Genomic DNA, 24,315 nt, shown 5'->3' with positions numbered 1-24,315 from the left:
TGGCCCTCACTGATATTTTTATTGTCCTTTTGATTGGAGCCATCCTTGGGATGTGACGTCGTATCTCATTGTGTGTGTGTGTTTTTTTCTTTGTTTGTTTTTGACACAGAATCTCACTGTATCGCCCAGGTTGGAGTGTGGTGGCACAATTTTGGCTCACCAAAACCTCTGCCTCCCGGGTTCAAGCGATTTTTGTGCCGCAGCCTCCCAAGTAGCTGGGACTACAGGTGCATGCAGTCATGCTCGACTAATTTATATGTATAAGTATATATATAATTTCACTCTTGTTGCCCAGGCTGGAGGGTATTGGTGCAATCCCAGCTCACCACAACCTCTGCCTCCCAAGTCAAGTGATTCTCCTGCCTCAGCCTGCTGAGTAGCTGGGATTCCAGGCATATGCCACCACACCCAGCTAATTTTGTATTTTTTGTAGAGTCGAGGTTTCTTCATGTTGGGCAGGCTGGTCTTGAACTCCCAACCTCAGGTGATCTGCCTGCCTTGGCCTCCCAAAGTGCTGGAATTACAGGTATGAGCCCCTGTGCCTGGCCTAATTTGTATATTTTTAGTAGTAACGAGGTTTCACCATGTTTGCTGGACTGGTCTTGGAACTCCTGACCTCAGGTGATCTACCTGCCTTGGCCTTCCGTAGTGCTGGGATTATAGGAGTGAGCCACCGTGCCCAACCCTTATTGTGGTATTAATTATACTTTAATGAGTACTGATTTGTGGAGCATCTTTCCATGTGCCTTTTAGCCATTTGTACACTTTCTTTGGAGAAATGTGTATTCAAATCCTTTGTCTGTTTAAAAAATGTGAATATATTTTGACCCAGCAATTCCACTTCTTGTCATCTATTCTAGAGAAATCCTCATACTTGTGCAGAGTGGGACCTTATAAGGACATTCATATGACTGTGTGTGTAAAAGAAAAACTTGGAAACAAATTGAATTATCATCAGTAGGGGATTGGGTAAATACACATTCTTTCAAAGGTGTGTTTCAAACTGCGGCCCATTGGTAGCTCATGCAATTCAATTTGGTGGGTTGCAACCAGGATTTAGAAAAGAAGAACAGAATAGAAAACATTTCAAGGATGAAGCGTAATAATGTTTCTTCTGTGGCTCATGGTCAGTAAAGTTTGGATAATACTGCTGTAGAAAGCTTTGTAGGAGTGAAAAACTTTGAGGCATTTCTATTTCTACTGTCATGAAAACATCTTGAGGGAATATTAAGTAGAAGAAACATGTCGTGGCGTGATATATACCGTTTGATTGCATGTGTTTTATTTTTAAGCAGCAGAGTTAAAAAAAAAGAGACCATATAAAAAGATCTGGAAGGTTATAGGTCTTTTTGATAACAGTGATTACCTCTTAGGCAGGTACTAGATGGGAGTGAGGAGTAGCCAAGGAGAACTTTAGGTTTATCTGTATTTTTTTATTTATGTATTTTTCTGTAATTAAGAATAAATAAAATGGAAGGAAAAAGGGGTTGTTAAAAGACAAAAGTGATCTTTTTGGTGTAATCGTCTGAATGAGATGTCTGGTCTCACCCACGGCTCATGAAGCAACTTGTCAAGGTGACAGTCCCCTTGGGTCTTATGGTTTGAATGGACAATTGTTACTGGCATATATAGGAATAGAAGGAGGTCACTCCTTTTGAGTAGCAGCAGTAGAGCAAAATGGAGGATGAAGCTCACGTGAAGGTCCATTCAGTCACTCAAAAATTGTCCATAAACAGTTCCTGCAGCCAGGCGCAGTGGCTCCCGCCTGTAATCCTAGCACTTTGGGAGGCTGAGGTGGGCAGGTCACCTGAGCTCAGGAGTTCAGGACCAGCCTGGCCAACACGGCAAAACTCCATCTCTACTAAAAATACAAAATATTAGCCGGGCATGGTGGTCCATGCCTGTTATCCTAGCTACTTGGGAGGCTGAGGCTTGAACGCGGAAGGTGGAGGTTGCAGTGAGCTGGGATCATGCCACTGCACTCCTTCCTTGGCGATAGAGTCAGAGTCTCCAAAAAAACAAAGCAAAATAAAACGAAATGAAACAGTCTTTGTGATGGCTGTGCCCTGTGCTGAGTGATGGAAACCTTATGCCTCAGTCCATTTGGTCCTTACTACCACCACCACCTCCCCTACCCCCATCTCCGGGAAGGCTTCAGGGGTACCAGGGTGGTGTAGGTTCAGAGCAGGCGGTCAAACTTAGACTAGCTTGGAGTTTCCAGCTTATTAACTTTTGGGTCTTTGTTTCCTCTTTAAAAAAAAAAAAAGAGAGACCAGCCTGACCAACATGGTAAAACCCTGTCTCTACTAAAAATACAAAAAATTAGCCAGGTGTGGTGATGCGCACCTGTAATCCCAGCTACTAAGGAGACTGAGTCAGGAGAATAGCTTGAACCTGGGAGGCAGAGGTTGCAGTGAGCCAAGATGGTGCCACTGTACTCCAGCCTGGGTGACAGAGGGAAACTCTGTCTCAAAAAAAAAAAAAAATGGCAACATTAAAAAGCACCACCTACTGCACAAGGACTGTGGTGAGGATTAAACCTGATTTTAGTTTTAAAATTCAGTTTAGAAAATGGACTTTAATCCTGTGGTGAGGATGAAAGGGAGGGCTGCCTGTCCTGTGCTGAGCGTGGTGCTTGTGCAGCATGGGTGCCCCATACAGGGCAGGTTTCTTAGATTGTGCTTTATTTTGCACGTTAGGAAACTGGTACTCCACTGTGTGTCACATTTATATAGGAGCTTTGGGCGGTCCAGACACAGGTTAGCAAGTGGAAAAGGCACTGGGATCCTGGATTTTGGGCTTGGCTTTGCCACTGACTTTTGTGATTTTGAGCAAATAAGTTCCTAACCCATTTCTGGGTTTCGGTCTTCTCATCTGTGCACTGATAAGATCATATCTGAGCCCTCTTCTTTTGCTTACATTGTTTTTATTTCTAGTGAGTCTCCCAGAGGCCCCAACCTTAATTATAAGGCTACAAGTGAATGATCAGAATGGGAAGAGGGAGCTGCTTGGGGCTGGAGGTGTGGTTGGACCTGACTGGAGGGTGCAGATGATAGAGAGTCATAGCATTTTAAAAGTGGGTAGGTAAAGCCCAAGTGGAAATTTGGCAGGATCCAGGCAAGAATTTCTGCATTACATAGTGGTTTTGTCTAAGAGGATGTCAAGTATCATTTTTCAAACTTCAGTGTTTGCCTGTAGGACGCTTGTCTAAGACCAAAATCTTTCGCTTTGCTTGCTAGGTACTTTTCAGCTGTGATTAATGTTGGCTTGAGTTATTCATGGGCAGTTTCAGCCAGTGGGAGTTAATGTAATGGCTGTGGTGGAGAGAAGTGCAGATTGAGAATGTAGAACGAGACGTTAGGCCGAGCTTGGCCAATAACCTGGTGTGTGTGACCTTGGGCTTCTGAACCACCATCTGCAAAAGGTGATGGTTCAACTTGATTTTAGTTTTTAAAATTCAGTTTAGAAAATTGACTTTGTCCCTCTAGTGATGTTTATTGGAGGAAATTGAGAATTATGGAATATTAAAAGAAAGAAAACCTCTCATTTCCCCACAAATGATGGTTTTAAATATTTCAGTGTATTTTCTTTGTCTTGTGTATCTGTAACCCACCTATTTCCAAAACGGACTTGAGGTGGCTTCAGTGTTTACGTACTGTATAGTATTTGTTTTCATCTGTTTACATTTTTTCATTTACCTTTGTAAAGGGGACACTTTTTATTTTTTATTTTTTGAGACAGAGTCTCACTCTGTCACCCAGGCTGGAGTGCAGTGGTGCGATCCATCTCGGCCCCCCAGGTTCAAGCAATTCTCCTGCCTCAGCCTCCCTAGTAGCTGGGATTACATGCACCTCACATGATAACTGGCTAATTTTTTTATTTTTAGTAGAGACGGGGTTTTACTATGTTGGCCAGGTTGGTCTTGAACTCCTGATCTCAAGTGATCCGCCACCTTGGCCTCCCAAAGTACTGGAATTATAGGCATGAGCCACTGTAGCCAGCCCAGACACATTTTTTGTGATCGTTTTCTTGATGTTGGAATTTTATGATATTTTCAGTTTTTTTGCTGTTTTTGATCTTGAAGGTCCATTCCAACTCCAAAGTTTGGTGGTCAGGCAAAATTGTCCCAGGAGCCGAATGAATTTGGATTTAGGGTCATGGAAAGAGCAAACTGCCAAGAAGTCAAGCTGAGCTTCCATCAACTCCTAGTTTATAGCGTGGGATAGGGAATTGTTTGTGGAGGTTGGACGTTAAAGGCCTGGCTTCTGGACCTGGCTCTCCACTGAACTGCCATGTGATCCTGGCTAGGACAGTGAAATTGTCTGGGCCTTGGAGGCTTCCTTTGAAAAATGTGTGTACCCTCAGGGAATTTGGCAATTCTAATGATGGCAAATCTTTTATAAATTGCAAAGTACTAGCCGGGCGTAGTGGCTAACACCTGTAATCCCAGCATTTGGGATCATATATAATCATATATAAATTTGGGAGGCTGAGGCAGGTAGATTATGAGGTCAGGAGTTCGAGACCAGCCTGGCCAAGAGACTAGCCTGGCTAATATGGTGAAAACCCGTCCCTACTAAAAATACAAAAATTAGCTGGGCATAGTGGTGGGCGCCTGTAATCCCAGCTACTTGGGAGGCTGAGGCAGGAGAATTGCTTGAACCCAGGTGGTGAAGGTTTCAGTGAGCCAAAGATTGTGCCACTACATTCCAGACTGGGCGATAGAGCGAGACTCCAACTCAAAAAAAAAAAAATTGTAAAGTGCTGTAGGTTTCAGGGTGACATGATTGGAGTACCCACAATATATGGGTACCTTGCTATGTTTAATTGCCAATTACTCTGTGAGGTAGCTGCTGTTTTCCTTTTACAGCTGAAGAAAGTGAGGCTCAGGGAGATACATGGCAGAGCTGAGAACAGAATTCAGGGTAGTGTCTTTCGTGTCACACCACACCTCCTAATATGGGTTAGTTTTCTGTTAATGTCTCTAGATCCTCACGGACATATTTATATAATTCAACCAGGGCTATATTAGTAGTCATAATGATGATAGTAGCAACCACAATAGTTGCCGTTTATTGAACATTCACTATGTGCTTTTTGTTTATATACATGAAGTAATTTAATTTTTATAGGGAGGGCATGGTATCCCCATTACCAGATTAAGAAAGTGAGACTTAGAAACATAACAGAAACATAACCAGCTTGTACTTGGCACAGTGCCTCTGCCACTAGCACATATTTGGCACACAGAACATTTGATGTATGGCTGAATGAATGAATGATATTACCGAAGGTCACTCAGCTACCAAGTGTTGGAGCTGGAACTCAGTTCTAAAGCCAGAACTCAGCCCCAAAGCCTGAGTTCTTAATCTCTGTGCTTCATGCCTCACAGGTAGTTCAGCTGTGTGTCTGTCCCTCCTGGCTATGGCATAATTGTCAAGTGCAGTCCAGGCAGTCTTAACAGTTTGTATTGTTCAAACATTAGCTCATCTCTTATCCTATGTATTCTCTCCTAGTGGCCTTGTTCCTAACGTACCAGATGACCTGGATGGCATCACCCCCAAAGCTGGCTTGGGAAATAGTGGTAAGTACACAAAACCAGGCATTCTCTTGAGAAAGAGCAAGGAAAGTAGACATTAGACTGTGGGCATCTTGAGCTTTCATATCTCTGGAGCCCAGAGGCTTCCCTGGACTGGCACACAGTAGGTGCTCAGTATTTTTTGTGTGTATTGATTTGCTCTCCACTGCCTTTCATAAACTCTGGACTAGAGGAATTGTCCTTTTGGCCATACTTCATGCGTTTCATTGTTGCTCCTAAGCCTATAGGGATTCAGTGAGCATTTGCTGAACTGAACAACTGCAAGGAGGCTGGACATTGAATTTGTGGCTAGGCCAGTGGCTGGAGGCCCAGGAGAGCTGCCATCTGGGCTCTAGCGTGCCAAGGCCTTCCTGGCAGGCTGCTGGATCCTTTTTGCCGGCTGAGGCCCAGCATTCCTACATGGGCCTGCCCTTTGGAGACAAATAGCTGGTTAGACCACAGGAGACAGCACTGGGTAGATAAATAGTGTATTGTGCTTAAGTTGGATTCTAAGGAGACTTTGCAGTTTGGGTCCAGCTAAGCATTCTTTATAATTTTTATTTCTGAAAAAAGTGAATGCTTAAGTGTCTCTGTGGGTAGTGCTAGTTTTTGCAAAATATCTCTGAGATATTTTGACTTGTGTTTTTTTTTCCCCTCTTCTCCACAGTGCTGAGATATGTGCAAAGAAAGGAGATTTTGGAGCAGACAGGAAAAGAGTCCCAAGGTTTATTTCTGGAAAATCCCTTAACTTACAGGGCACCCTCATGTTTGCTCAGGAACCTGTTAACTTTTACTTTATTTTTACTTTTGATTTTTTTGAGACAGGGTCTTGCCCTGTCACCCAGGCTGCGAGTGCAGAGGTGCGATCACACGCAGCACCCGTGACCTCTTGGACTCTCTCATCTCAGTCTCCTTAGTAGCTGGGACTACAGGTGTGTGCCATGACACCTGGCTCATTTTTGTATTTTTTGTAGGACAGTTTTGCCATGTTGCCCAGGCTGATCTTGAATTCCTGGACTCAAGTGATCCACCTGCCTCAGCTTCCCAAAGTGCCGGGATTACAGGCATGAGCCACTGCACTCACTGGCAACTTTTACTTTAAATGCAAAATCGAACAAGTCTGATTTAGACTCTTCCTGCCCACAGGCAGTTAGAAGCAGAAGACTTACAGGCCTACTGTTTTTTTTGAGATGGAGTCTCTCTCTGTTGCCCAGGCTGGAATGCCATGGTGTGATCTTGGCTCACTGCAATCTCCACCTCCTGGGTTCAAGCAATTCTCCTGCCTCAGACTCCCTAGTAGCTGGGATTACAGTCACATGCCACCACGACTGGCTAATTTTTGTATTTTTAGTAGAGAGAGGTTTCGTCATGTTGGCCAGGCTGGTCTAGAACTCCTGACCTGAGGTGATCTGCCCGCCTCAGCCTCCCAAAGTGCTGGGATTACAGGCATGAGCCACTGCACCCGTCGGCCAGCCTATTTCTTAATTCAACCGATAGTGTATATCTGCTTCATGTCGGGCTCTGGGCTCAGTGCCGGAATTCAATCTCAGACGTGGTTACTGTTAAGCAGAGAAGACAAACTTATGAGATATTGTGTGATCAGTGTCAGGAGCAAAGAAGTATAAAGTGCTGTAAGAGGGCATTAAAGGGAGGTTTCCTCTAGTGTGGAGGTGGAGCAGGCTAGAGTTTCCCAAGCAATTGATATTGGAGCAGAGACCTGAACAAGTAGGATGTAGGTAGGGAAGAAGGAGGGAATGAGCATCCCAGACACAGGTGAGGGCATGGCCTGTTTGAGGAACAGGAAAACAAATGAGTGTGCCCTTCATGTCTGCCCTGCCCACTGCTTAGCCTCTTTTCTGCTAAGTGGTTTCTGAACACATGCCCACTCCCACCTCTGTGCTTCTGCCTGGGCTGCCTCTCCTTCTTTTTGTCTCTCTCATCTGCCTGGTGCCTGCTTGCTGCCTCTTTAAGACTCAGCTCAAAGCTCACCACTGTTTTTTGGCTCTCCCCAGGCTAAGGTGTACTTTCCTCTCTGAACATTGTGTATTTCACTTCATCTCATTTCATTTCATTTATTCCTATTGGCTACTTTTAAAGTATCAGAATTAGACTAGTTCTCACCCGCCTATACTACCCTCCTGCTCCAGGCCACCATGGTCTGTGGACTAGATTATCCCAATGTTCTAACTGGTTTCCCTGTTTCTCTGCTAAGCCCCTTACAGTCTGTTCTCAGAAAGGCAGCCAGAGGGAGCCTGTAGAAGCCTAAGTCGAATTATGTTATTCCTTAGCTCCAAACCTTCCGTGGCTCCTTAGTCCTTAGAAGGGCCTAGAAACCATATGCAGTCTGTCCCCATTTACCTCTCTTACCTCCTCTTTTGCTGTCCCCCTTCGGTTGTTGAGCTCCAGCCTATTGGCCTCTTGACTGTTCCCCACACCCACTGGGGACCATGCTTCCAGTTCAGGCTTCTCCCTGAAGAATTCTCCCCCAGGTAACTGGTCCTTTCTCTTCAGGTCTGCCCAGATGTCACCTCGGTGAGACCTTCCTTAACCACCCTACTTAAAATGGCAATCCTCACCCCATCCCTCCTATTTCCTATCCTTATCTACTTTATTTTTCCCCATAGCATTTATCATGTTTTTACATATTATTCAGTGGTTTTTTTTGTTTGTTTGTTTATTGTTTTTCCTCCCTCTAGACTATCAGCTCCATTTGTTTGTTTTATGTCCTGATGTTTTCACATTTAGAAAGGGACCGAGCAGAAAGTGGGCTCTCGGTGCATATAATATGGAAGAATGAACTTATTTACCCATCACACATTTACTGAACACCTGCAGAGTGCCACAGGCTTTCCTCAGCCTGATAACAGTTCGTTTAGATTTCCGACTTGCCCACTTGATTCGGAACCTCTTGGATCCAGGATTAGTGTCATCTCCACCATTGTTTCCTCAGCACACAGGATGGGGCTTAGCACCAAGTAGGTGTGCAGTACCTGTTTGTTGAGTTAAAGAAGCTGTGCAGAGATTTGGGTATTGGCACAGTCTAAAAAGGGTCAGCAATTTCTGGTCCACTGCTTGCTTTTGAAAATAAACTTTTATTGGAACACAACCACTTTGTGGCTGCTTTTCTGTGACAACAGAAGATTTGAGTAGTTGTAACAGATTTTAGGCTTTGCCTATGGCCCACAAAGCCTAAAGTATTGTCTGGCGTTTTAAGAAAAAGTTTGCCAACCCCTGCTGTCAAATCAGGTAGACATGCTTTGTTTTAATTACTGACATGAGAAGATGATATTCTGTTCAGTAATTTCTTGAAATAAGGAAGTACCTATTAGGATAGCCTGCTTTGCAAAATTGCTGATGCATTTGCTGGGTTCATCCTCTGATGTGCACATTGCTACTTTGGGGTTAGTTTAAGTCATTTGTAAATTAATGATTTAGAGCTTTCCCTGGACTGAGATCAGTAAATCACAACAGACAGCAAGTGCCAGCAGGTGGGAGCAGTTTGTGTGTTTTTTTCTTTTCTGGGCTCTATTCCCCAAAAGGAACACTGGGCAGTTTGAATGCTGTGACGTTTTCCTATGTCTGTTTTATCTTTTTATAGGGCTCCCAAATGTGTCAGAAGAAACAGTGTCTCCCACCAGAGCACGGAACATGAAGGACTTTGAAAATGTAAGTGGAAATACCAAATTACTATCCCCAACAAATCATGTCTGCTGCTACTGTCCAGCCAGACCCAGGAAAGATGTGTTTCCTGAGATCTAAGTTCGATGATACTAGAAGTAGGAGGGGTGCCATGTCTCCTGGACATCCTCTATGAGACTTGTATGTACACATGCAGTCAGCCCTTTATACAAGGGCCAAATACAGGTTCTGATGGGATCAGCAGTTTTCAACGTTGGGTGAAACCTTTGGTTTTCAAGTTTGGTGTCTCTCTGGTGTCCTAAAGGTGAGGATGTTCCCCTGTTGCAAGCTGAGGTGAGCTAATATTTGTCAGGGGCCTTACATGTTATTTACGGTCCCCTATTTGATGCTCACTGCAACCCTTTGAGATATTTTGTATTATTCCCATTCCTACAGATAAGGAATCTTAAGATTAGGAGAGACTTGCTTATGGTCATATAATGCAGGAGTGTCAGAGTTGGGATTTGAATCCAGGTTTTTATTAATTCCAAAGTCATTATTCTTTCCACTGCATTGTGCCTCCCCTTGCCTTTTATAGACTTTATCTTTGTTGCTTTTGAATGAAATGTGAGTATCCTGTACCCGGTACTGTGTAGTTTTTTTCTGAGAATGGATTACTCGGTGGTATATTTGACTTCAGTGCTTAATGTCTTTCAGCGTTGTGTCTTTCATTTGTTAGCAGATGGGGTTTGCTGTCAAGTAACAGGAAAATAAGGTTATTTTCCCAATTCCAATTCTCTTTAACAAGTTACCTGTTCAACGCTCTCATTTATCACGGGAAGAATTAGCCCCTTCTTCATTCGTAAGCAAATGAAATCCATACTATGCAAGACACAGGAGATACTTATCAGAGAGTAGATGGAGGACACAGAGAGAAGGACATTCCACAGTTATGTTTCTCTCTCCCCAGTTGTCTTTACAGAACAGAGCAGTGCTGTCTCTGGATTTAATTTAGAATACTCATTACTGCTAATAGTTATCTGCAAACCACCAGTGACCAATTGAAGAAATGACTTGTCAGATCTCTAATGGAAACAAGTAATTTCGGGGCTTTGAGTTGTTATAATTTCAGCTGTACAACTCGATCTATGCTGTGGGGTCTGGGGCCTCAAACGAATGAGATTTGATTATTCTACATCGTGTATAATTAAAATATGCTCTACTATTAAATGGTTGTTCCTATTTTATCATAAGAGTAATAACAGCTACTGTTATTGAGCTCTTGCTCTGAGCTGGGCACTTTAAGTGCTAAGCTCCTTGTATATGTTACTTTAATATTAAAGTGGCTCTGCAAGATAGTTATTTCATTTTAAAGGGCACCGTTTTACATCTTATTTCTAAATTGGAAAATTTCACAGAATATTAGACTTTTGGTTTCATATCTATTTTCTGCTTATTGAATGGAAGGGAATCCTAGGATTGAATACAACCCTCTTTATTATATGTAGGAGAAACTGAGGCCCAGGGGTGTGATGTGGCAAAATTGTTCTCAGACGCAGTCTGTGCTGCCTAAGAACCATGGTCTCTGGAGCCAGGCTGCATGTTTGTCCACTTCTGCTGGGTGCCCTGTGGCCAGTCACTCAACCTCCCTGTGCTTCCCTCATTTTAAAAATGAGCATGACAGTACCTACTTCATAGGGTTGTTTGGAGGATTGAATGAGTGAATATATACAAAGCACAGATCCCTGGCACAGAGTATGTTCTGTGTTTGCCATCTCTGCTTCTCCCTTTTCTTACTGTTATTGTTAATAATTACTGTTATTTTTTTCCCCCATTCTTCCATGTGATCCAAATTTCCCCTGTTCAGATGTGTTCTTGATGACCTAAATCCTGTTTTTCTTTGAAGGTGAGGGAGAGCCTTCTATGCCAACATATTTTAGGATTTATGTTTTTTTCTTTATGACTGTGGTCCTTTGGCTGCTGTTAGGTTTTTATGGCATTAATATTTTTTATTGTAGCATTTTCAAGAGCAAATTCTGCAGCCGGAATTGAAATGGCCACACTGTTCTCAGTGTCTCCCTTTCAGGTCTTTATAAGTCACTGAAATTTTTCATTTGGCCTGAGTTACAAAATGCATGATCTCTACGTAGTGGTAGTCTGAACTTTCTGTGGGATGCTTATAGGAAATGCTCTTGGCATCTAAAGCTAATTTTAGAGTCAGCATGCATATTAAGGAGGGGGCTGAGAGATACTTTGGATTTTAAGTGGAAACTCATGATTTGTCCTATTTTAGTCTCACATGATTGATACCTAACTATCAGGAGTTTGATTTTGCTGGGGGCTGGCAATACATAGGTACCCTTCTGGTTTTCCTCAGAGTTCATCCATTCAATAAACAGTTTTTAATATATGCCACTGTGCCAGGCTTTCTGCCAGGGGGAATCTGCAGTGGATTAAGACCAGGTAAGTCCCCCTGTCCAGAGGCTCACAGTCTGACTGGGAAGATGGATAGGAAAATAGTACAGGGACAGAGGTCAGTATAGGGTACTGTGGGACCACAGAGGAGGAGCTCTGACTCTGGGTTCAGAGAGACCTCTCTGGAGATGTTGCCTGAGTTGGGTCATCAGGGACAGGTAGGGATTGGTCAAGTGGAGACAGCTAGGGGAGCATCCCAGGCACAAGGACTCACATGTGCAAATGTAGAGAGAGGCATGACAGGGTTTGATGAGTTCAGGGAGCTGTAAGTTCTCTTTGGCTGGAAGGAGGCGGTGTGAGGGAAGCTGAGAGAAGTGAGGCCATTGAAGCAGGCAGAGGCCAGCTCCTGCAGGTTCTTGAATGTTACACTGCTTTGCTTGGTTTTTGTTCTGAAGATGAAAGGGAACCAGCAATGGATTTTAATCTGGGAAGGGAAATGACCAGAATTATGCTTTCAAAGTCTTACCAGGCTGATGATCATGAGGGGAAGAGTTTGGAGGGGAGCAACGCTGGTGGTAGGGTGATGAGTTAAAAGGCTGCTGTGCTGTTGTGGGCCCAAAGGGAGGAATGTGGAGCTAAGGGCGTGGAGTGAAGGGATGTTTAGAATAGAGTTAATTTCAGAGCTGGAGGAGCTCTAGGAATCATCTCATCCAGTCCCTTCATTTGACTTGTGAGGACTCTGAAGCCCAGAGGGAAGTAGGGACTTATTCGGGCTTTGAACCCAGGTCTTCTGTTAAAGAAAGTCCTTTGTATTTCATTTGACTGTTCTGTGCAAGTACTCACTCTGGCATGTGAAAACCACAAGCCTTCTTTTTGGTCTTTAAACTGGTAATCCATTGTCTAATATCCTCATTAGTTGAGGGTATAATCACCTGTATGGCAGGCCTCATGGTAGGAGTTAGGTAAATCAGTTGGTCTTCACTGGGAGCCTGTCTTATTGGTCTTCCCTCCCTAGACCAGAGGAGGCCTCGTGGAAGCAGCATTTTGTGAAGGCCTGTGCTTACCTGCCATTACTTGTTTTGGACACTAGTATCTCTCTCTCCCTTTAAAAAAATGTTTTTTGGGTGAGTATGGAAGACCCACAATCTGGTACAACGTATGCTGTCCAGGTAGCTATCTTTCTCAACGTATGGAAGAGTTTAATTCTGGTTTTTGACAGGGAATGACATGGATAGCTTTCCATTCTCAATACCGATGGATGGCATTATTATTGGCTGTGTAGTATTAAATAAAGGCTTATTAAAAGGGATGGATTGAGCCATAATTTACATAACCTTACTGTGGGACATTTCAGGTTGTTTCTAATTTCTCACTTTTATAAACAAAGCTGTGATGAATCTCCTTGTGCATAGATCTTTTTTTTTCTTCTGTGATGGGATCTTGCTCTAACACTAGGCTGGAGCGCAATGGCGTGATCTTGGCTCACTGCAATTTCTACCTCCCAGGTTCAAGCAATTCTCCTGCCTCAGCCTCCCAAGTATCTGGGATTACAGGCATGCACCATCACGTCCAGCTAATTTTTGTATTTTTAATAGAGACAGCGTTTCACCATGTTGGCCAGGCTGGTCTCAAATTCCTGACCTCGTGATCTGCCTGCCTTGGCCTTTCAAAGTGCTGGGATTACAGGTATGAGCCATCGCGCCTGGCCACATAATATCTCTTCATAGTTATATGTGTGTGTTCTTTTTAAGGTAGATTCCTAGAAATAAGATTTTTTGATGTCAGAGAGAGTAAGCATAACTTATATGCAATAAACAGTAGATACTATGGAATAGATTTGTTATGTCTAGTGGTTTCCTTTCTAAGAAATTGAAAGAACTCTTAGCCAGGAGTGGCGGAAACAATTGCCTGTATCCTGTCCATACCTGGTTTTGCTGTTCTTGTCTTAAACCCACCTGCCTGAGATGCTGGCATTCTTGCATTGACGCTCTTATTCCTATTGTTGAAAATTCTTGGTCTCAGCCAAGGCAGTTGGTAAAATTTGAGTGTTTTGTTTGTGGTTTCACTAGCAGATTGGCATCTTTAAATTTGCTCTGTAATGTCTATGTTGTCATTTACTTACTACCAGATCATAGCTCCCTCATTTTCCACCCCTGCCCCGCTTGTATGGCCCTGAAGCTTTCAAAAGCACCATGGTATATTCATAGGACATGGATTTGAGAATGCTGAGGACTGGGTTTCAGGTTTCGTCCTGCCACTTACTAACCTGTGGCCTTAAATGGGTTGCTTCCGAAACTTCATATATAAAATGGGGCTACTGCTGTCTTTCTTTCAGATTTATTAATTAGGTAAGGTATGGAAAACACCTAGCGTGCTTGGTGCAAAGTGGGTACTCAATACATGCTGATGTCTGATCTAATCTGAAGATTCTGTCGACTGCAACCACTGGCCTGGGTTCTGCCCCATGAGTGTTCAGTTTCTGCAGACCCTTCTGTGATGTTTCTTTGACCTTGGAATAAAATCCCTAACCTTACCGTGGTCCATGAGAACTTTCCCTGTGTGATTGGCAACTTCCTGTGTCTTTGAACTCAGCATATTCCTCTCCCCATCCTACACTGCTCTGGTCACACAGGCTGCTCCTCCTCAGCCACACCCAGCTTGTCCCTGTGTCAGGGCCTTCATGCGTGCTCTACCCTCTGCCTGGACACCCTTTCCCTTTCCTTGAATGGCAGGCCTCTGGACCTTCTTGCCTTAGTTTAATGTGACCTTGTTAGAGAGGACATCCCTGACTCCCTTCTCAACTCATGATTACTTCTAGCAAGTACTCAGCACCCTGTCCCTCCCACCATAACTCTTGTGACAGTTTGTGATTATTTCTTTATTAGTGTTCTTGCTTAACATGTGTCTCTCTTCAATGTCTAGTACTCAACACTGAACCTAACAAAATGGTAGGCACTTAATAGTTTTTTTTTTTTTTTTTTTAGGGAGGAAGGCAGGAAGGGAGGGAAGGAGGAAGGGAGGAAGGCAGGAAGGGAGGGAGGAAGGAAGGGATGAAGGAAGGAAGGAAGAGAAGAAGGGGGGAGGGAGGGAAGGAGGAAGGGAGGGAAGGAAGGGAAGGAAGGAAATCAAGCAATGAGAGAGACATTGCTGACCTGGATCTAGAGGTTTACAAGTTGATTCCTTTTTTTTTTTTTCTTTTTTTTGAGAGAAGGAAAGAAAAAAAAATGAGTAAAGGAGAGGAAAAAAGAGGAAGAGAAAGAGGGAGGGTGAATGGAAATATTGCTTTATTCTGAAAAAAAATGGGTATTAATAATGGCCAATCAATGTTTCATTTAAACCTATGAGCAGGTGTGATGTGGTATTGACAAGAATGTATATTTTGTGTATTTGAAGTGGAGAACTCTATAAATATTTATTAAGTTTACTTGTTCCGGATCTGAGTTCGAGTCCTTGATATCCTTATTAATTTTATGTCTCATTGAATCGAAGTCTCTATGTATCTGGGTGTTAGGATCATTAACTCTTGTTGTTGCATTGATCCTTTTACCACTATATCTTTGTTGCTTTAAAATCTATTTTATCCGATACGAGAATTGCAACTCCTGCTTTTTATTTATTTATTTTTGCTCTCCATTTGGTTGGTAAATCTTTCTCCATCCCTTTGTTTTGAGTCTTTGTGTATCCTTGCATGTGAAACAGGTCTGGATGTAACATGCCATTGGGTTTTGGCTGTATCTTTTGATTGGGGGATTTAGTCAATTTAAATTTAGGGTTATTGCCATTTGATGTTGACTGGCTGTTTTATCCATTCGTTGGTGTAAATTCCTCTTTATGTTGGTGCTCTTTACTTTTTGGTGTATTTTTAGAAAGGCTAATACTGGTTGTTTCTTTCTGTGTGTAATGCTTCTTTCAGAAGCTCTTGTAAAGCAGGCCTGGTGGTAATAAAATCTCTGAGTTCTTGCTTGTTCATAAAAGATTTTATTTTTCCTTCAGTTGTGAAGCTTAGTTTGGCTGGATATGAAATTCTGGGCTGAAGGTTCTGTTCTTTGAGGATGTTGAATATTGGCCCCCACTCTCTTCTGGCTTGTAGAGTTTCTGCTGAGAGATCTGCTCTAAGTCTGATAGGCTTGCCTTTGTGGGTAACCTGACCTTTCTCTCTGGCTGCCCTTAGTATTTTCTCCTTCATTTCAACCCTGGTGAATCTAACGATTATGTGCCTTGGGGTTGCTCTTCTTGAGAAGAGAAGATCTTTGTGGTGTTCTCTGTATTACCTGGGGTTGAATATTGACCTGCTTTGCTAGTTTAGGAAAATTTTCCTGAATAATACCCTGAAGGGTATTTTCCAGCTTGGATTCATTCTCTCCGTCGCATTCAGGTACACCTATCAAATGTAAATTTGGTCTTTTCACATAGTCCCACATTTCTTGTAGACTTTGCTCATTCCTTTTTATCCTTTGTTCTCTAATCTTGTCTTCTTGTGTTATTTCATTAAGTTGGGCTTTGACCTCTGATATCCTTTCTTCTGCTTGAACAATTCGAGTGTTTAAACCTGTGCATACTTCTCGGAGTTCCTGTATTGTATTCTTCAGTTCCATTAATTCACTTATATTCCTCTCTAAGTTGTCTATTTTCAATAGGATTTCATCAAACCTTTTTTCAAAGTTCTTAGTTTCTTTATGTTGGGCTACAACATGTTCTTTTAACTCACAGAAGTTTCTTATTATCCATTCCTTGAAGCGTGATTCTGTTATTGGGATGTGCTCATTCTCCATCAAGCCTTGTTCCATTGTTGATGTGGAACTGTGATCATCTTTAGAGGGAGAAGCGTTCTGACTTTGAGTATTCTCAGCCTTTTTACGCTGGTTTCTTCCCATCATTATAAATTTATCCTCCTGTGGTCTTTCAAATTACCAACTTTTAGATTAGGTCTCTTGAGTGGACGTCCAAGTTGTTAGTTCCCAGGGCCAGAACAGCGGCGTTAAGACTGATGGTGCTTTTCTGCCCAGGATTCTCCTGTCTGGCTTCCTTCTTGTGTCCGTAATAGGCGACTCTGCCTTCCCGGGGCTCCAAACCTCAGTCAGAAGGGAAACCAGTCTCGTTTACTCTGCGCCGAGAGCTGCCGCGCCGAGGTGTTGTCACAGCCGCTGCACCGGCCTCAGGAGTCGTTCTGGGGGCCCGTGTGGGTCCTCCAAACCTTGGTCAGAAGGGGAGCCAGCCCTGTTTACTCTGCTACGAGAGCTGCCGCGCTGAGGTGCCAGCGAAACCGCTGCACCGGCCACAAGAGTCGCGCTGGCGACCTGTGTGACTCCTCCACTGGGGGTATTCTGCTCCGTGAGTGACCAGAATTTGTCTGAAAGTGTGGCGTCCTCTAGTTCTCTGCGCTTTCACTGAGAGCTGCAATCCTGAGATGTTAGCGATCGGCCATCTTGGATTGTTCCCCCACTTAATAGTTTTTGATTGAATGAATGTGTGATCTTGTATGGAATACTAAAGCTCCAAGTTTTGGTTGCTTTAGCTGTAAATCCGGGAAAAAATATTTGTCTGAGGCTTGTGGTGAGGAGTAAATAACATGCTAGGATAGTGCCTGGTCTGCCAGATCTTTAGCAACCAGGGCAGCTGCTGTGGTTATTGTTGCTAAAGTGGCTGGAGAGGAGATACACCTAGAGATACATCTAGAGGAGATACACCTAGAGATACATCTAGAGGAGATACACCTAGAGATACATCTAGAGGAGATACACCTAGAGATACATCTAGAGGAGATACACCTAGAGATACATCTAGAGGAGATACACCTAGAGGTACATCTAGAAGCAGGCAGCCTATAATTAGGACTGGGGCATGCAGGACTAGAGTCATAGGAAAGCAAGTAGTAATGAGGGCAGGGTGAGGCTAAGGGTGGGAGAATTAGGGTGAGCGTAGGACATGGCAGGAGTGCAAGAACCATGTGGGATGCAGCTCAGTGGAAGTGGTTGAAGAAAAGTTCTGTAGCCGGCAGAGTGAGTGTTGTAGCCACTTTCCACAGAGCTCTGACGGTGCTAGGGCTCTTTGCAGAGTTGAGTACTTGGAATCAAGTTGGGCTTATGGCTGGTGGGGTAAAAGTGTTAAGTAGGGGGGTTCATCTGTGTAGGACAATGGCCTGCTGGATTGAATGCTCTGAGTTCCCATACCTCTGCATGTCCTGGCCATGCCTTCCAGAAACCTGGCCAGATGGAGGGCTGAGTAGTGTAAATTTTTACAATCTTTTTGAAGGCCATTTGGAAAGAGATTTTGATAGTCATAAATATAAAATTACTCTTGAGCCCAGTCATCCATTTTGGGGAAATTGATAGTAGGGAAACAACCCAGTAGAAGGAAAAAGCTCTGTTCATGAAGGTGTTTGTTGCCACATTATGTATAATTGCGAAAAATTGGAAGGAAGGGAAATTACATTTTATATTTGTCATCTCTTTGCTTGTGACAAGTGTGTTGAGGATATTTCACAGATGGGGAAGCTGAAGTTGGAGGGATTAAACAACTTGCCAATGAGCTTGTTGTGACTGAGAAACCAAAAGAAGGCAAAATTCAAGCCTGGTATTTCTGGTTGTAAAAGCTTGTCACTTTCCATTAGAACACATTGAGTCCATCAGTGCACGGCAGAGAAATGGTTAAACAATTGACTGTGAATCACTTCAGTAGAATGTAGTGCGGTTATTTCAACTGGAAGTTTTATGCAATTCTGCCACAATATGAAAAATGCTTAAGAAATACTAAGTGAAAGCAATGGAATATGCAAATTCACTTATGTTATAATTCTACAGAAATGTGTATTCATGAGCAAAGGTTGAAAAGAATATGAAAAGATTTCATAAGGTAGTTAAATTCCAACTAGTGTTTGGGATTCAGTTTTAAATTTCTGTTATCAAGGCTGGGTGTGATGGCTCATACATGTAATTTCAGCACTTTGGGAGACCAAGGCAGGGGGATCACTGGAACGCAGGAGTTTAAGACCAGCTTGGGTCACAAAGTGAGACCTTGTCTCTACCAAAAAATAAAAAAATTAGCTTGGCATGGTGGTGCGCACCTGTAATCCCAGCTATTTGGGAGGCTGAGATGGGAGGATTGCTTGAGCCTGGAAGGCTGAGGCTGTAGTGAGCCATGAGTGCGCCACTGTACTCTAGCCTGAGTGACAGAGAGAGATCCTGTTGTAAAAAAAATCTGTTATTACTCCAATATTATTTATAATAGACACTTACCTGGTAACAGTTTTCTTGATGATTTGAAGACACCAAAGAGAGTATCGGCATCAGAAACTGATTCCAAAGTATCCTCCCCTCTTTACTACCTCACTTAGCTGCTGTAGGTAGAATTATCTTACATGCAGTATTGTTTACTAGAGATCAACTTTGGGTAGCCAAGTTCATGGTTTCTGTTATGTCTAGGTGAGTTCTTTCAGTTTTTGTACTTTCAAAAAGGGTAAAAAATTCGTTATGGCCCAAGTGTCTGCTTATTGAAGGCCTGAGAAGTGAATTCTTCTTTTTTTTAAGGCTTTAATTTGTGTGTGTGTGTGTGTGTGTGTGTGTGTGTGTGTGTGTATAGACAATATTAGCTGGGCATGGTGGCTTATGCCTGTAATCCCAGCACTTTGGGAGGCTGAGACAGGCAGATCACCTGGGGTCAGGAGTTTGAGACCAGCCTGGCCAGCATGGTGAAACCCCGTCTCTACTACAAATACAAAAATTAGGTGGGTGTGGTAGTGGGTGCCTGTAATCCAACTACTTGGGAGGCTGAGGTGGGAGAATCGCTTGAACCCAGAAGGTGGAGGTTGTAGTGAGCTGAGATCGCACCACTGCACTCCAGCTTGGGCTACAGAGTAAGACTCTGTCTCAAAAAAAAAAAAAGACAATACCACCATCTGTGTATGCAGACCAGAATAATTCCCTAGATGTAAAAATAGATGGTTTTATGGAGGAAGGATGCCATACTGTCCTGAGACTGTGAGTGGGGCTGGCAAATGGTACATAATCACAGGGTTAGCAATAGCTAGGATGGCACAGACAATAGTGAGTGGAGAACACAGGTCTTGAGACAGCCAGATGGGCGGGTTGGAGATCTCCTCCCTTTAGCGCTGTGGCATTAACTTCACTCTACATGATTTTTAATGCTGTCCTGTGTTTACTGCTTGTTAAGTCCAGGGCTCTGCCAGGTGCTTTAGTTCATTTAGTTGTCACAACACCCCTGTGAGGGAATTGATTTTGTCCTCATTTTATAGATGAACCATCATTGGCACAAAGATGTTAAATAATTTTCCCGAGGTCACACAACGCAAAAGTAGCGTCTCTGGTAGTGTCGTCTGTTTCTGCTGACCCCAGAGCTCTTGCTCATAGTCCTTTCTGTCTTGGGTGGGAAGATGATTTGGTAGGGTGAACCTCAGCTTTGGAGGCCCGGGTTCTTGTGAGCCATTGAAACGGATAGCCAGAGTTAGGCACTTTGCTTAGATTTCAGTTGAGGTAGGGCTGGTTGGAGTTGCCCTGATTCCTTTTTAGGTTGTTGGTTTTTCTTCCTTTTTAGATGGAACTTCAGGCTAGGCAAGGCTTTTGACAGACTGGGAGTAGGAGGAGGCCAGAATGACTGACTAATAGCTCCTGCAAAATTTTTCCTACTGCTAAGCTGGGGCCCTTCTCCAGTTTCAGAAAGCACCACCCCATAATCATGTTGGGATGTTTTCCATTTCAAATGGCTGCACTTCCATAGTAACATGTGGCTTCTGACGGCTGGAACGTGGCAAACACAGCCTTGCATTGGCTTACTTTTGAGCATTGGGTTTCCAAGTCATATTTGGTGGGTTTTGTATTTTGGGTATTTATTCCTACTGTATTGTAAGCTGTTTCCAGTTTCTCCACCCCAAGTTTTTTTTTTCCCTTGTTTCTCTTAAAGGGAAAAGTACACATGAGAAAAACATTAAAATGTTTTAAATTCTTATGTTGTACTAGGCACTATACTAAACATTGTAATTAATTTCTTTCAATTCTTAGACTAGCTCTTTGAGATGGTTATAATGATCCCTTTTTTTACAGAGAGAGGAGCTGAGGCACATAGGAAAAGTGAGCTTCAGAAGGTCATACAGCGAGTAAAGTGGTCTGGATTGTATTTATTCATTCATTTAACAAATGATTGAGCATCTCCTGTGTTCTAGATATTTGTTGAAACCTCAGAGGAACCAGCCATGAAAGATTAAGTGGATCATATTCATGTAATAAACACTTTAATACAAAAAATGCAAATAGATGAGACAAATACAGACTGTGAAAAATTCTAGCAAAAAGTAAGAGCTATGCATTAGAGTGAGCTGGTTAAGGTAGTGGAGATGGGGCCCACTTTAGATGGTGTAGTTGGGAAGGGCCTCCCCAAGGCAGTGACATTTGAGCTAAGATGGAAGGGATGAGACAGAGCCACTTTGGCAGATGCTGCAGAAAGAGCTTTGTAGGCAGACAAGGGCTTGGCTTATTTCAGGACCAGAAAGGAGGCCATTGAGGCTGGAATATTGTGAACAGGGAGAAGATGATACCTGATGAGGTTGGAGAAGTGGACAGGGGCCAGATGATAGAGGCGTTTTGTGGCTGTGGTAGGAAGTTTTATTCTATTCTAAGAATGATGGGGGGGAAAAAAAAACGAATGGAGGGTTAAACCGGGGAGTGATGTATACCAGATCCATCTGAAGCCTCAGGGGCTCTCATTACATCACACTGCCTTAAAGAAATTCTTTTTAAAAAAAATTTTTAGGCCAGGCACAGTGGCTCATACCTGTAATCTCAGTCCTCTGGGTGGATCACCTGAGGTCAGGAGTTTGAGACCAGCCTGGCCAACATGGTGAAACCCTGTTTCTATTAAAACTACAAAAATTAGCCAGGTGTGGTGGTGGGTACCTGTAATCCCAGCTACTCGGGAGTCTGAAGCAGGGAGATCTCTTGAACCTGGAAGGTGGAGGTTGCAGTGAGCCAAGATCGCGACACTGGACTCTAGCCTGGGTGACAAAGGGACACTCTGTCTCAAAACAAAACAAAAAAGAAAACAAAAAAAATTTTTTTGTCAGAGGGTCTCACTCTGTCATCCAGGCTGGAGTGCGATAGCATGATCATGGCTTACTGTGGCTTTGACCTCCTGGGCTCAATTAATCCTCCCACCTCAGCCACTCGAGTACCTGGAACTACAGGTGTGTGCCACTATGCCCGGCTAATTTTCAAAAATTTTTTTGTGGTGAGGTGGTTTCACCATGTTGCCCAGGCTGATCTTTAAACTCCTGGGCTCAAGTGATCCTCCTGTGTCTGCCCACCAAAGTGCTGGGATTACAGGTGTGAACCACCCTATCCAGCCCAGAAATTTCTAAATGTGTCTGTCCATCTATTCTGTAGCTGTCTCTTGGGTTACAGACTAGAGTGCTGCACAAGGTCGTTATGGGATGGGAGTGGGTAGAAAGGCAAACATCCAGCTAGTGCAATGCAGTGTGGTCATAGCTCTGATTAAGAAAGTAGAGGGTGTGTGGAACCATGTAGAAGGATCCCCATTCCAGCCTGGTGGTGGTATTCAGAGAAAACTGTGAGGGAAGTGGTACTAAACAGAGAATGGAACTGGCCATGGTGGAAAAGATGGTGCTTGAATTTCATTTTATTCATTTGGGACTGTTTGGCATTTGCCGTGACCTTCTAAAGGCGTATTTTCCTTTGCCATATATATTTTAAAAATTTCCTTACCTATAAATAGGACAAATATTCTTTGAAGTGTTGCGAGGAATTTTAGCATTGTATACAATGGGGGCATTCTGACCAACCTCCATAAATATTTTATTGGTAGCTGAGTAACAGAATAAGGTTTCTCTTTATAGGAAGCATCTGGCAGGGGAAGTTGTTTTTGTTTGAATGAATGTTTTATGTGTTGTTTTCTTAAAACATTTAAAAGGAGGTGCTAATGAACCTACCAGTTGTTCCTTGTGCTGTTCTTGTTAGCCACAAAATTGAAACCTTAAGTGTTAACAAGAGTGCCAAGGGTAGTTTGAAAATATACTTAATGTGAAATATGCTTATCGTTTTCTTTTATCCAGTCATAAAATTGTATTTATTGGCCAGGTACGTTGGCTCACGCCTGTAATCCCAGCCCTTTGGGAGGCCAAGGCAGGTGGATTGCCTGAGGTCAGGAGTTGAAGACCAGCCTGACCAACATGGAGAAACCCCGTCTCTACTAAAAATACAAAATTAGCTAGGCATTGGGGCGCATGCCTGTAATCTCAGCTACTCGGGAGGCTGAGGTAGGAGAATTGCTTGAAACTGGGAGGTGAAGGTTGCAGTGAGCTGAGGTTGCGCCACTGCATTCCAGCCTGGGCAACAGAGTTAGACTCTGTTCTCAAAAAAAAAAAAAGTTGTATTTATTAAGAATATGATATACTATTAAAATTATCTTTAAAAACTGAAAAAAATACCTGATGAGTATTTATGTATGGGAATGTACTAGCTTCCAAGTGTAGCTTTTCACATTTTGCTGTATTTCATTTTAGTTATTTTAAAAATCAGCTTTATTGAGGTATAATTTACGTAAAATGCCCAGGCACAGTGGCTCACACCTGTAATCCCAGCACTTTGGATCACGAAGTCAAGAGTTTGAGACCAGCCTAGCTGACATGGTGAAACCCCGTCTCTGCTAAAAGTACAAAAATTATCTGGGCATGGTGGCAGGGGCCTGTAATCCCAGCTACTCCAGAGGCCGAGCCTGGAGAATTGCTTGAACCTGGGAGGTGAAAGTTGTAGTGAGCCAGGATCACGCCATTGCACTCCAGTCTGGGCAACAAGAGCAAAACTCCATCTTCTTCCCTAAATCGTTCTTGAGATCAGTGCTTAAGATATTTCATAAACCCTGCCCTTTATGGATCAGCTGGCACCACCTAGAGTGACAAGCTGGCTTGTTTGATTTTGTGGCCCTTACCCAGGAACTGACTTAGCACAAGAAGACAGCCACCACTGTAAAATGGTGGAGACTAAAACAAAGTATTGCCACCCAGTTACAGATTATGTTCCCAAGGACATGAAACAGGATGGAGGCCTTTAGCTAAGTTTGTTAACTGACTGTTTTGTTGGGCTGGCTTGAATAGCAGCCTTATGGTGGCCTGGGCCTGCATCCTAACCTAAGATACCCTTTCTTTGACAGAACCATACAGAAAGACTTGCAAAGCACACCAGATTGTCCACAGCTTAAGACCAACCTTACCAATCCTTTTTAATTAATCATACATTTACAGAGAACATAAACAGTGATCCTTAGTATCCCATTTACTGGTTTGCACAGGGAGAGAGAAGCCAAAAGCCTAACTGGTAAGAAATGTTTACCCTTTTGCTGGTATATCAGGCTTCTGGATTCCCTTCTCCCTAGCTCAACTCTATGCCAGGCATTTTAAGGTTTGGAAAATTAGCTTTTCCTAGGTTGGAAGAACATTATAAAAGAGATAGAAGTCATTTTAAAACCACAAAAGAATGAAGAACACCCTAGAAAAGAGTTCCAGTTAGGGTTTCGAGAGGTATTGCCTCTCTTCCTATTGGGAGTGCTGTTTCCCCTATTTCTTTGCCCGATTTTCTCTTTTCCCTTCTGTCCTACTACTATAGGAGACATATTGCCCATCTTCAAAATTCTTTTCTGCTTGCAGGGCTGCCTGTTTTAGCTGCAATGAGGGTTTGATTTAG

General features: G+C 43.1%; 1 protein-coding gene across 4 annotated transcripts in view; it reads left to right on the top strand.

The window, feature by feature from the left end:
* The window catches only part of CDK5RAP2 (CDK5 regulatory subunit associated protein 2), a 209,894-nt gene that overhangs the window by 4,736 nt on the left and 180,843 nt on the right, over positions 1-24,315 (top strand). For all 4 annotated transcript variants that reach the window (XM_054236374.2, XM_009002215.5, XM_009002222.5 and 1 more), the window contains exons 2-3: positions 5,517-5,584; positions 9,177-9,244. In XM_054236374.2, coding sequence (XP_054092349.1) covers positions 5,517-5,584; positions 9,177-9,244 — 136 coding nt within the window. The remainder of the gene's footprint in view (positions 1-5,516; positions 5,585-9,176; positions 9,245-24,315) is intronic.

Source organism: Callithrix jacchus, chromosome 1 (assembly GCF_049354715.1).
Source record: "Callithrix jacchus isolate 240 chromosome 1, calJac240_pri, whole genome shotgun sequence".
Lineage (NCBI taxonomy): Eukaryota > Metazoa > Chordata > Mammalia > Primates > Cebidae > Callithrix > Callithrix jacchus.
This window is presented reverse-complemented; position numbering and strand designations above follow the sequence as displayed.